The sequence below is a fragment of the Ursus arctos genome, unplaced genomic scaffold (assembly GCF_023065955.2).
Source record: "Ursus arctos isolate Adak ecotype North America unplaced genomic scaffold, UrsArc2.0 scaffold_1, whole genome shotgun sequence".
NCBI lineage: Eukaryota > Metazoa > Chordata > Mammalia > Carnivora > Ursidae > Ursus > Ursus arctos.
In genome coordinates this window covers 46,374,951-46,389,419 of record NW_026622763.1, presented here as the reverse complement: position 1 = coordinate 46,389,419, position 14,469 = coordinate 46,374,951, and the positions used below count along the sequence as shown (strand labels likewise).

Sequence of the window (14,469 nt, the reverse complement as noted above, 5' to 3'; positions counted from 1 at the left end):
CTGAATCTATTTTGGAGGTGCTCAAGTACCAGATAGCATTGTTTTCTGAATATGAAATTTGGGAGGAAAGATGGAGCAGTAAAGTTGCAATGTGAAAATTGGTCCTGCTTTCAAATACGCAAGTGTTAGTATGTGTATGTGTTTGAGAACCAGACAAACACACACTTCTAACCTTTTCATTCTCGTATCTTTATGGCACTTTAGAATTCATTAAGGTGGTTCTCATCTTTTCTTTTCAGATGTAGAAATCAACAGGGAATAATCTGCTCAAAATTTTGACGCAGCAAGTCTGCAGTAAAACGGGACCTCAAACCGGTCCTCTTCAGTCAGTGAACTGAGCATCTAATAATGTACCACACCCACCATATAGGCTGAAGACACAGGCTGGGAAATAGTTGACAGCCAGACTGCATTTGCACCTGTGGTTAGAGTGTCTCCGCTCTGAGTGGAGGCAGGGGCAGCTGTAACCCGGCTAAGAGCCCAGCGGGGCACCTCTGATAGGGTTGTCTCCGCACTGGCCCACCCCCACCATGACACCCAGCTAAAGCCTAGGGACAAGCAACTCTACAGACTCCTCCCTGGGTACAAATTGTCTTTTGCATGAGCTTAACGCAGAGATTTTTTTTAAAAAAACTGACTGTGAGGTATTGAGCCCACAGACACATCTGGTTTGACTCAGGCAATATTTTTTTTTTTTTAAGATTTATTTTATTTATTTGACAGAGAGAGAGACAGCCAGCGAGAGAGGGAACAGAAGCAGGGGGAGTGGGAGAGGAAGAAGCAGGCTCCCAGCAGAAGAGCCTGACGTGGGGCTCCATCCCAGAACGCTGGTATCACGCCCTGAGCCAAAGGCAGACGCTTAACGACTGAGCCACCCAGGCGCCCCAGGCAATATTGTTTATTTTGAATTAGTTTCCAAGATCTATAAATCAAGAGAAAACACACACACACACACACACACACACACACACACACACACACTCATGCATACACGCACACACATAGGATCTGCATATTTAGGGTTTCTCTTATAATATCAGATCTAGCTTCACTGGTTTGCATACCAAAAAATTGATAGGGACCTCCCACCACCTCGCCTCTGTGGGCATTTTGGCTAGTGATCCCTGGCTTGAAGACCACGTGTGTAATTAGGGAAGGCCAGATACTTAAGCGTGGGTGCGCCACAGGCAGGCAAGTGCCACGGGCTGTTCTTTGGGCCGCTTATCCCTAGCCTAAAGGGAAAAATAGAATAAGACCAGGAAAAAAAAAAAAAAAGATATTGCATGCCCCTTTCAGTCATCAGGTGGTGAAGCTGTGAGAAAGATTTCCATTTCTCAGTGAGCCAGAAAAGGTGGGAAATGTTGGCCTGAATCCACAGATTATCACAAAATAGGCATGGAAGTAGGTAAGACCCTTTAGAATGCCCACAGGGGAAAAAAAAAGTATTAGATGCCATGGAGTTGGCCCAGATGAGCAATGTTCCCAGAAGTAAGTACTGATGAAATCTCTTAACTTTCTATGATGTTCTTTACATTCAAAACTTCTGAAACATCTCTCCTCCTGCCATGTGGCTCTCATTCAACCCCTCCCTTCTAAATCTCTTCTCCAACCAGCAGCTGAGAACCGGGAAAATGTTGTTTCCTCTCCTGGCAGAAGATGGAGCCAGGGAATGTCCCTTATTCACATGCCAGGGCAACTTCAAGGGGAAAGGTGCACCTGACAGCCCAACTTGCAATTCTTTGGCCATTTGCAGAGTCACAAGTTCTTTTCCATGGTGATAAGGTTTCACAGTACCATTAATACAGAATTCCTTTTCACTAAGAGTTAGATAGGCTTTTGAGTGGTATGTAAATATATATGTTTATGTGTATATGTATGTGTATGTATATGCTTTCTGTGGGAAAATATATTCAGTACAAACAATTGATTTCCAAATATATTCTTGGAGCATAGTGTAAGTACAAGTTGAAAATTGCTTGTTTTAAATTTTGAGGCTAAAGCACAAATTTATTTATTTATTTATTTATTTATTTATTTATTTATTTATTTTATTATGTTAGTCACCATACAGTACATCCCTAGTTTTTGATGTAAAGTTCCATGATTCATTAGTTGCGTATAACACCCAGTGCACCTTGCAATACGTGCCCTCCTAAATACCCATCACTGGCCTATCCCATTCCCCCACCCCCTCCCCTCTGAAGCCCTGTTTGTTTCCCAGAGTCCATAGTCTCTTGTGGTTCATTCCCCAATTTAATCAACCACGAGTGTATTCTGTATTTTCTGTTGTTCATAATCATTGCTAGCCTTCCTCTGTTACTTTTGCCAGTATATTTACTTTAAGAGCAGACAAATGCAATACATTTAGAGGCAGTCCTGTTATTCTGGTAATTTTTGATAATGTTTAGATAAATACAAAATTGGGCCTTAAACTAAAACTATTTAGTGTAAAGAACATGGCCCCTAGATCGAAAGAAAAATTAAAATAGTGGACATCTTTAGAAAAAGAGACTGGAAAACTATGGCTTGTTAAATTCAATGCCACCTTGGAAAAAAGGAATTTATAAACAAATCACTTCTAAAAACTCAGAGACAAAATCACTCGGTAGTAACAAGCACAGATTCATAAATAGCGATTTCTACCAAACTAGCCTAACATCATTGTTTCCTTATTGACTGTGCAGCTAGGTTAAGGGGAAGGATTTTAATGCATGTGTACAACATAATCATTAACAATTTGGGCAACTTTAAATAGTGCCCATTAACAGACATAGGTTCACAGCCTTGCTGTTGAAGAATCACCTGAGGGATTTACTAGAAGTACATAATACTCTGCATCAGAATCTCTACTGAACTGCAATCACAACAACTTTATGAGCTAAGAATATGTAATTTTCCAAAAGAGACAAACGAGCGGCAGGAAGCTGAGGTAACTGGTCTAGGCTTGCCCTGCTGGCGGGCTGTGGGGTCAGCTTTGAGCCAGATATCTGACTCCAGACTTTGCACTTTCAATAACTACAAGTTCAACTAAATCCTACGTCTATTTTCCTAATGTTGCTCTCCAGATTGTCAGACTGTTGAGTAGCAGAGGTGTTTGCCTGTTTTTCTTGTTTTGCCTTGAAAATCAGAATTGCTTGTACCTTGCCGAAGAGAGTCGGAACTAGCAAAGCCATGCATGTGTTCGTCTAGGACTGTGTTGCCAAATGCAATAGACATGAGCCAATTGTGGCTACGGTACTTTACATGTGGGGAATCCAGACTTCGAAGACTTAGAATTGATGTGAAAAAAAAGATGTAAAATATCTCAATAATTTTTAATATTGATTCCATGAAATGATAATATAATGAATATAGTAGGTCATAGAAAATATTACTAAAATAATTTCACTTGGATCTTTACTTTTTTAAAAATATGGCTCTCAGAATATTTAAAATCACATATGGGCTCAGATTTGTAATTCACATAATATTTCTATTGGCCAGCTCTGATCTAGGTAAACCTTCACTTATCCTTCTAGATTTTCTTCTGCTGGCTGACATGGTTGAACATTTACTAGTATATAAACTTCTTGGGGTCATGTCTATCTTTGTTTTCCCTGTAAACTGTAGCACAGAGCTTTGCAAATATTTGTGCTGAACAGTTCATATCTATCTTTTGCACTGAAGTTTAATTAAATTAATATTTGGACCTAAACCACTTCCATGATACTTTCCAGGTGTTTGCCATGCTCATACATATTAACAGCTTATCAAATAGGAGCTCAATAAATGTTACTTGAGTTTGATGACTATATATGAAGGGGTAAGTGACAAACCTGACCACCATCTAATGTATGAAAAGTTATGCTCATACAAATGTATCCTTAAAGTGATATTTCATATATAGAATCTCATTTCTGATTCAGTCGAAACGCTGTTTTGAAATTTGTTCTGAGGCACATAATTATTCACTCATTAAAATGATTTCATGAATTTTCTGCAGCCATGGGCTGTAAAGAGCTTGATGCTATTTCTCAGCCTTTCTCCTCTACCACCAATCTTGAACTTTTTCTTTGGTATTGAAGTGACTTCGTGCAGTAAATATTATCCTGAGGAGTTGTGATAATGAAATTTTTACTGAACTAATTAGATTTAAAAGGTGCTAAGGTACTTCACTATAATAAGCCATCCAATACATTCTTTTAAAAAGTCCATGCTAAACTATACATTTAGAATCAGTTAAGATGGTAAATTTTACGTTACATGATTATTAGTAAATGCCTTAAGAAACACAGAGTCAGAATCCTTCATTATACGTTATTTATGTTATTGTATGTTGCTACTTAATTTTTTTATATTTTTGTCTGCACATGGCTAATTGATCTTAAATATATCTAATGCTTGGAATGTGATTCCAATCACATTCATGGTTCGGGGGCTGTGAGCTTTCACTCTGCTAAAAAAGGCACTACATGAGATGAGCAGTCAATTAGGATTAGAATTCAGTGTGTCAGCTAACTCAGAAATCCCAATACAGAATTTAGCACTCCTGGTCAACAGATACTCTCCAGGGAGCTTGGCTTCCAAAAATCAATTCTTGGATTTTGTCCATCTAACTCAAGAACGGGTTTGAGGGTGGCTGTTTTTATTTCCTATTGCCCATGGAGGGATGATGATATTTATTTTAAAGAATAAGGGGTTAAAAATAATTTCAAAAAAAGTATTAGTTCTAGTGAATGATTTTGCATTCTACAGGACTAATTTTCAAGTGTTTGAATTGGGAAAGCTGAAATGACTATAAAAGGAATGTAGTGTCTGAAGAGTCTTAGAATGAAATGAAATATGCACCCATTTAAGACTCTCTTTTAACTCAGATGTTTAAAATGTTAAGACAATAAATAAATTCTCTTGGCCAAATACCTTATGTATGATAAAATTGCAGGTAAGTATCAGGTAAAAGGTAGGGGACACCATTGGATGTCCTCTGAGTTAAGAGATCCAGGGACCCCTGGTCTGCATGGCACACATTGCAAGTTGCAACATTGGAATAATTCATTATGACAAATAACAGAAGTAGGCAATAGAGTTGAAATGGTTTATACTTTTATACTTCTATGTTGTGTTCCTATCTTACAGACTTTTATAGTATTGAATAAAGGGAAGGCCATCTTCCGGTTCAGTGCCACCTCTGCCCTGTACATTTTAACTCCCTTCAATCCTCTTAGGAAAATAGCTATTAAGATTTTGGTACATTCATATCCTTTTCAAGTGATCAATATTAACTATTTGTGTGTAATCTATAAGTGCTTTCTAGCTAAATATAAAATTGGCTTGGGAAATGTCCATATTCTATGGCTTTTATCACTCTCGTTTTTGTGTCTTCTTTTGTCATATAAGTCTTATTCTTACAGTTTATTAGTCACATGGATGCCACTGAATCTTACGAAGTCTTTAATATTATATATTATAATATATTATATTACATATATAATATATATATCTTTCAAATGTAAATTACATGTCAGTCTGTAACATTTTATATATTTATATATATTTTATATATATCTTCCTAAAAATACTCTAATGTATTGAGTCTTACAAATCTAGTGTAAAGTAGCCATATTTATCCTTACCATCTTGGCACAAAGGTTGTCATGATCTAGAATTTGCGGTGAATAATGATATAATAACAGACAAATCTATTTCCAGAGCCAAGTTCAGACATATCTATTATATAAAGCATTTTAGTGTACCTTAGAATAAACCTTTAAGTATATTTTCTATGGGAGAATGTCAGGAGGTTTTGGCCAATACTTAGTTAATTCTTGGACTTTCCTAATGAAATCCATGAGGAAATACTGGAATACTGGCTGAATTTCAAATTTAAGTCATTAAATTATGACTGTGTCATGGAAAACTGATTGCTCGGTAAAGACTTCGGAAGTTAAAGAAAGAAGCTGAAGATTATATTTCCAAACGGTCTTTAGGGATTTGACTTTGAGGTTTCCATTGGTGTTAAAAATGGACTCCAACTAAATTCATCTATTCATGTTCATTGGCAAAAAAAAACTTTATTTCTGATTATGTCTCATTTGATGACTTTGGTGTTAATAAATATGAAAATGTTGTAATTTTCATAAACACGTACTACCTGATTTTTTTAAAAAAAGGATTCTAAATCTGAAAAGGCCATTCTATTTTTGACCTGATAGCAAGAGAGTCCTTACTGATATAAATATGATATTATTAATATTAAAAGATTCAAAACATAAAAATTCTACATTCAAGATTTTTACATTTGTGGAGGTTACCTTATCCTAGTTTGTACTCCTACTGCCATCATGTGGTCATTTGATGAAAACTTCCTTTTTCACTTACGGAAAATTTTTGTTTTGGCAGTCAACTGTAGTGGAAAGAATATTGGATATGAAAGCAGGAAACTTGTGTTCTACTCCTCAGCCAAGTTATCTAATTTCTCTAGAGCTTAGGTCTTATTTCTCTAATTTCTGAAATACAGTGGTTAGACTAGCTCCAGAATTCTGTTTAGTCGTTTGTTTGAGCTCACACTTGGATCCTATCTACTAATATGTAGGCCTGTGCAACGGACCTTACCCATTTTAACTCACGTCTTCTGCACCTCAAACTGACCAGGTCTATACCTGATTAGCTGCGTTGTAGAAAAGTCGGTGGAGACATAAGATTCTGTGGCAAGAGTGGCTGAGTGACTTGCCCAAGATTACTTTCATGTTGAATTTTAATTACATTCATGTCACTTTGAGTCCTGGCCTTCTGGAATTTCCACTTTTACTCATACTCAGTATGGCTGCACTTGAACAAACTCAGTGAAAATAGAGCAACCCCACACTCAGCACCAGGCTATACTTTGACTACGTATTTTTTTAGTGTATTAAACTTATTCTATAACATGTGTTTAAGAAATTACAATATTGCATGCATGTACCTTCCTCACAATTTACTATTTTAGTCACCTGAATGAGTTCAAATTCAAATTAGTTCAAATCAGTTTTCTCTGCTCACGTTCTGTGCCACTCCGGATTGCACAGTTTTCCCACTAAAGTTCTCCGGGAGGTAAATATATTGATTCAATAATAGTATCAAAAGCAGCATTTTATACTTACGTAAAGCTTTCTCATAATTATCTCAATCTACACAACTGCTCTGTGATGGGGATATTATTGCCCACATTTTACAGATGACAAAACCGAAATTTAAAGAAATTAGATAATGGCCCACACTGTATCAGTTGCTGTGTCCTAGCTAAATTCCAGTTTGAGTTTTCAATGTTAGTTTTATATAATATAATACATGGATTTGGGTTTTCTTTTGTGTATTCCTTAACAATTACCTACATTATTCAGCATGCTAATTATGTGCACTATTTTGACAAACTGTGTGTTTATGACAATGAGTAACCCTCCCGACTGGACAAAGAATGTAGAGTAAGTTCAACTTATATTTAAACCACCTACTCTGTGAGCAAATGTGTGTGTGTGTGTGTGTATGTGTGTGTGTGTAGATATAACTGTATAGATATATAGACCTGTATACCTGGATATCTATATCTATATATTTAGGATTTTGAAACTATGTACCTTCCATACAAAACTGAAGAGTATTTTTCTTAAAGCCATTTCTGAGCAAAAGTACAAAGCAGGAAGACAAATGGTATTGGCCCTCAGGCCTGCTGGCTTTAGATCTAATATCTGTCCTTCACCTATATTTGATGGTGATTAGAATCCCATCATCCTTGGACACTTACCATTTTTTCTTTAGGGTCTATAGCGGCCAAAGCAAATGTGATGAAAGCACCTGCAGAAATGAACCAGTATGGTAGATCTTGGTTCCTGTTAAATTCCAGATGAAGTTAGTGAGTTCAGAGTTTATCAGGGGCTGTTACACAGGCCATCAGAATACAATATTGGGCCTCTTCAAGTTTTCATTTCCATCAGGCACATCCACTTCATGTCAGGCCTATGTCAGTTTCAAGTGTTGTCATCCAAAAAGTCACTGAAAAAAAAATCCCCAAATTTGGGACTTTACAACTTGAAAATTCAATAAACTGAGGGCTAAACTAACTGAAGCCAAAGTAACAGTAGTGTTTTTGGAAACTAGAAGCATTACTGACTCCACTGATGGCTCTGTTCTGGGATACCTCTGAGGGCAGAGGCTGGATTTGTGTTACGTGCTACTGGGGCTGCTCGCCCTGCTCAGGTTGTAACCACTCTTGCTCTGTGGCTGCTGACCCTGAAAACAGCAACCACAAGGATTCCCAAGAGCCCCTTCCCTCCCTGGACACTTCCAAGTTGGAGCCAATCAGAAAGAAACAGAGATCCTACAGGAAATAATAAAATTTACATACAAAGAATACCCAAAGTATTGAGGTTAACATGTGAGGCCCATCCACCTTCAGTCCCCCTGGTTTCTGTGACTTTATTCTCCAAATTCTGAATGGAAGGTCAAAACTTAGGAAACATCTAAATTTCTGAATTTATCCCAACATTTTAATCTAAATTAAATTTTCACCTCTTATGACCCTAAAATTATTCTATTTTGATGTTAACAAAATACTTTTTCCAAGTTAGTTTGTTAACCGTCTTATCTTGTAGAAAGAAAAACACAAGTCTTACTAACATGTCAGTGTTCTCTCGTTCACAAAACATGATCGAAATTAGCTTTTTACTTTCTAAAGGAAAATCATTTTATGCTTCTGCAATATTATTGGCTGGCCACTCCATCATGTGAATGTACTGGGTAATTTTCAAGAGGTTCTATTCATTTATGTCAATACCAAGATATTTCAGACAGTAGGTACATAGATTTTATATAGCATGTATTTCTTCTTCTGCCTGTAGGACACTTTAAAAACAACTCTTCATATCTTGGGGAATGAATTTAAATGTAAGGGTATGTTTTATTTCCATGAAAATAACATCAACCTGCTTCGATTCCTCTTTTAATATTCCTCTATCCCAATGACAGAGTGATAAGAAACTGATATGCTCTAAAAGAAAATTATTGCTTTATCAATTCTTTTTGGATACTCGCCTCCAGGTACACCTTCACAGGAATATATACTTTTGAATCACTTATAAAAATTATTGCAAGGGGCTTCTGTTTAGAAGACTTTACTTTCCTTCGGGACCCATGGAACTGGCTCGACTTCACTGTCATTACATTTGCGTAAGTGCCTTTTTTGAAACTGTAAGATAGAATGTGGTTTGGCTTTCTATGAGTGCTTCTGTTTTTAAAGACTAAGCTTGCTTTAATTGAAAAGCACCTTGGTATGATTTAGACATTTAAGCTGATTTTATTTAGCGCAACTGGTCAAAGTGGCAGTTCACTTCCGCATACAACCGCTGCAGGGGGTTGAAGTTGCAATTTCCGTGTGTAACAAGCATGTCAGCAAACTTCATACCTGCCACTTGTTCAACACACACACGCACACCCTCCCACATGCACAGAATATGAAAGCACAGGTGTATGCATAATACATCTGTGAAAATGACTTTTAAAAATTATAGCCACAAACAGCTGCTGGCTGCACAAACTTTCATTGACCTTACCTATATTATGTATTCTGTCTTCTTTTCTTTTTAAGATTTTATTTGTTTATTTATTTATTTGAGAGGGAGTGTGTGCAAGCAGAGGGAGGGGGAGGGGCAAGTGGACTCCACACTGAGCATGGAGCCTAGCTCGGGGCTCTACCTCACAACCCTGGGATCATGACCTGAGCTGAAATCAAGAGTTGGATGCTTCATCGACTGAGCCACCCAGACACCCCTCTCTCTGTCTTCTTTTATTAGTTTGGTAGAATAATGGAATATAAGCATCTATGAGCATCAAAACATTCTGACAGATAAAACTAATAGGAAAAAATAAGGTACTTAATATATTATGTATCTAATATAATAAATTATTATTTCATCGGCAAATTGATTTTTAAGACTTAAGAGCAGACACATTCTCTGTCTTCTCCTATTCCTCACCTGATCCCATTTCTTTCTTCCTCTTTTCTTTCCCTTTATGATTGTCTTCATATCGTTCTTTACCCTCAACATAAACCTTCTTATCTTCATCTCCCATCTGGATACACTCAGTAATATACACAATTTCTCTATCCACCCCCTTTAATTTTTTCTAGTGGTAAATATCCCCAAGGAAGAAGAGACTCAGAAAAGTAATCGAAGGCTGTTCAGGAGTAGGTGAAATTAGTGTGAAGGAAGGTGGTCCATGTCCACCTGGTCTCACCGTTCCTTCGGGAGCTGATTTTTTTGGCCTCTTATAGGCATAATGGGGTAGATAGGAGGAGAAGTAGGGCTGACATACTCAGGTCTCCAAATGCTGCCTGTCTCATCTTAATTCCATAACTAGGATAAGCCAATTCTTCCCATTCCTTCTGGCCACAGTTCAAAAGAAAGCATATTGGAACAACTGTTTCTTGAGACTTTTAAGTAACAGTAATAGCAGGGGCACCATTGGGCCCTCAAAAAATCTTGTTCTTACCTTGCCTAACTTTCACTTAGGAGTTGCACTAGAAAAACCTTTTCATGTACAGATAGTAAGGCAATCTGCCTTTTTCTGCCTAAATTTCTCTTGGATGATTTCATACCTTTTTTTTTTCTAACTGAAACCCTGAAACTATAGCCAAGAATTATTTTCTATTTACTCAGTTCTCCTTAGTTACACATGATGTTAATTATATTGCTTGCCAAAATAACAACACGATTATATACTTTATGAAGTTTACATCTATAAAGAGCCTTAAATTATGTAGGTTAAGAAAACAAAACTATCATTTAGAATCACCAAGAAGGTCTTTATAAAAGGTCCAAGCAAATAATATAAATCCTGCTTAAATCTTGAATAACTCTGATTTAATTCTACAGGTATGTAAAAGAATTTGTAAGCCTAGGCAATTTTTCAGCTCTTCAAACTTTCAGAGTCTTGAGAGCTTTGAAAACTATTTCTGTAATTCCAGGTAAGGAGTGATTGGTGTGAAGCATAAGGCTCCTTGTACCTACAGCTCTTTCTTTGTATCCTGTTATTGTGTTGTGTGTGAACTCCCTATTACAGATACGTGACAGAGTTTGTGGACCTGGGCAATGTCTCAGCACTAAGAACATTCAGAGTTCTCCGAGCACTGAAAACAATTTCAGTCATTCCAGGTGAGAGTGGGGTTAAACACTGGGGCTGACCCATGATGTTTTTTCACAGTGACAGTTTCTTTGCTTGGCAGCATTACAGAAAATCAGGAACCATAATACTGTAATCAAAATCATAATCAAAATCAAATGCTTTACAGGAAATAATTCTTATATGGACGTAAGTTTTTATGTTTTTCTACTTTTTATCAGCCTAGGAGTTTAATAGTGATTTTCATGAGATACTGAAATATGCAGTCTGTGTGTGATTTGTACTTAGAGATGTCATGTTTTGTTTTCTTTTTCTCCATGTTAGTTGTACCAAGGATTTGGTTCCTACTGAATGTACCAATTTGTAATTTCTTGTTCATTGTAGGTATTGACGATAATGTATATACAATGTAAATCCCAATACTGCTTTAAAAGAAAGGAAATAAGATAATGAAGAATAGCATGAGTTTGCATAGAGGATTTATTATCTTAAAGTGTAGTTATACCCCAAACCACCTCCAGAATTACAGCAAAACCTTTCCTACTTATAAATAAGCATTTAAAAATATGGTACTCAGGTAATTTGCTATAAAACTGACAACTGACACTAATGAAAGTATGGGGTGGGTTTCATTAGCAAAAAGGAGAAATACAAGAGCCTTTTCTTAATACAGGCTTCATGAAGACCATGCACCACCCATTATGTTCTCTCAACATAATGGGATATGATCTTCATTTCATTATTTGGATCATTATGTTTCCAGAGCTTATCTCCTTAACACTCTAGCCTACCATGAAGTGTTGCTTTTCCACTGGCATTACAATTATTTTCAGACTTATGCATGGAATTGATGTTTTCAAGAAAATCGTGTAAGGCTTTTGTTATTTCTGACCTTCTAAGTCTTCATAGTCATAGCCTTCTTTCTTTAAGGCCTGAAGACCATTGTGGGGGCCCTGATCCAGTCAGTGAAGAAACTCTCTGATGTCATGATCCTGACTGTGTTCTGCCTGAGCGTGTTTGCACTGATTGGGCTGCAGCTGTTCATGGGCAACCTGCGGAATAAATGTGTACAATGGCCTCCCACCAATGCCTCTCTGGAGGAACACAGTATAGAAAGGAATGTAACTATGAATTACAATGGCACGCTTGTCAATGAAACTCGCTTTGAGTTTGACTGGAAATCATACATTCAAGATACAAGTAAGAATTTTTGTTAAGTAGATTTATTTTTTCATTGTTGATTTGCCTTCCACCAAGGCATGGAAAATTTTCTTAAAATGATTGCATAATAGGTTGTGACCTCTTAATCACCATATCAATGGTTTGCATATACACTTAATTATTTTATTGATAACGGTTCTAATTTTGACTCCTAAATGCCATTTTCTGTGGTATCATTATGTGGGAGGTTGAAAAATTCAGCTGCAAAGAAAATAAGTAAAATTTTATCTTTTATTTAGTTTTAGTATTTACCAGTGGCAATGTTTCAAAAGAGGAAACAGAACATAATACATTGAGGGGGGCAGGCACCTGGGTGGCTCAGTTGTTAAGCATCTGCCTTTGGCTCAGGGCGTGATCCCAGGGTCCTGGGATCCAGCCCCACATCAGGCTCCTCTGCTGGGAGCCTGCTGTTTCCTCTCCCACTCCCCCTATTTGTGTTCCCTCTCTCGCTGGCTGTCTTTCTCTCTGTCAAAAAAAAAAAAAAAAAAAGAACATAATTCATGGGGAAAGGAAATCTTTAGACGTCTAAAGGGAGTCTTTAGATGGGCTTGTATCTTTATTATTTTTAAGGTGATGAGTAATACTTAGGGAAAAAATCAAAGAAAAAATCTTAGTGACTGGTTGTGTGGAACAAGTAGGATTAGTCATAAAAAATAACTGGTAGTTGGATAATTCTTAAAGTCATGATAGCATAATAAAAAAAACCTAATCAGTGTCTTTTTATAGTTGGAGATCTAGAAAACACCTTGGGTGATACAGATTAACTCTTTCATGACGTTAGTGATATGCCAACAAATAATTTGCAAACAGTTGCAAATCTCTAGATTAAGAAAAATACATGTCAAAGCAGTACATGAAATGTCCCTTACTCACTTCATATGATGCCAGTAAGTCTACTGTTGTCACCAACTCCCTGAAATCTGTTATTTTTTTCTCTCTTCATCTAAAATCAAGGAACTGACCATGAGGATGTCACGTAGGGTATATTCTATCTAGTGAAAATGTGCTGGACTCTGTTTCTCTTATAATCAAAGTAAAAGAAATCTTAAATATCTGAGGCGTTTTCAGCTCTATAAATTTTTACTTATCATTTTGCCTAACAATACTCCGTCTGTTGAAAAGACTATTTTAATCAAATGCAAATATAAGTAAAATGGTTTGTCTTTGAAAGTAATAGAAAATTAAATTTATTAAAATTAAAGATAAACTCTATGACTGGAAGTTGTATTTTCTTCAGATTAAGCTTCTAGATCATTGACTTTAATGGATAAAACTTCATTTATAAATACCTGATATCAAAAATTTATCCAGAAACTATCATATTCCTTTCACTTCACTTCATTTTAATTAAAAGTTAAGAAATACTATCTAAATTTTCTTGTCTACGTTCAAAGAAGTAAATACATTAGCAATGGAAGTATTTCCCACTCTGTGTTTTTGTATCCTCTATAGAGCTATGCGTAGAATAAATTTCTCTGAAAGTTTAATATCTAGAAAATATTTCTTTTTATAAAATCCAAAATTTTTCTTCTTAAAACTTGATTATAGGTATGCCTGTGTGGCTCAGTCAGTTAAGTGTCTGTCTTTGGCTCAGGTCATGATCCCAGGGTCCTGTGATTGAGCCCTGCATTGGGCTCCTGCTCAGAGGGGAGCCTGCATCTCTTTCTGCCTTTTGCTCCCCTGATTGTGCACTCTCTCTCTCTCTCCCCCTCACCCCAACAAATAAATAAATAAAATCTTTAAAAAAAAACCAACTTGATTATTTAAATGGCATGATCTCGTCCTTTTTTATAGCTGTGTAATATTTCTTGAGTGAGTGAGTGAGTGAGTGTGTGAGTGTGTGTATACACCACATCTTCCTTATCCGTTCATCTATTGATGGACAGTTAGGTTGCTTCCAATATCTTCGCTATTACAAATAATGCTGCAATAAACATAGGGGTGCATATATCTTTTCAAATTAGTGTTTTCATTTTCTTTGGGTAAATACTCAATAGTGGAATTAGAGGATATTATACCTAGTGAAGTGAGTCAGACAGAGGAAGACAAATACCATCTGATTTCATTCATAAGTGAAACCTAAAAAAAAATACAATAACAAATGAATAAATAAAC

General features: G+C 36.5%; 1 protein-coding gene across 1 annotated transcript in view; it reads left to right on the top strand.

Moving 5' to 3' along the window:
* The window catches only part of LOC113250820 (sodium channel protein type 1 subunit alpha), a 137,806-nt gene that overhangs the window by 67,383 nt on the left and 55,954 nt on the right, over positions 1 to 14,469 (top strand). The window contains exons 3-7 of the mRNA XM_026492635.4: positions 5,116 to 5,234; positions 7,350 to 7,439; positions 9,052 to 9,180; positions 11,074 to 11,165; positions 12,064 to 12,333. Coding sequence (XP_026348420.3) covers positions 5,116 to 5,234; positions 7,350 to 7,439; positions 9,052 to 9,180; positions 11,074 to 11,165; positions 12,064 to 12,333 — 700 coding nt within the window. The remainder of the gene's footprint in view (positions 1 to 5,115; positions 5,235 to 7,349; positions 7,440 to 9,051; positions 9,181 to 11,073; positions 11,166 to 12,063; positions 12,334 to 14,469) is intronic.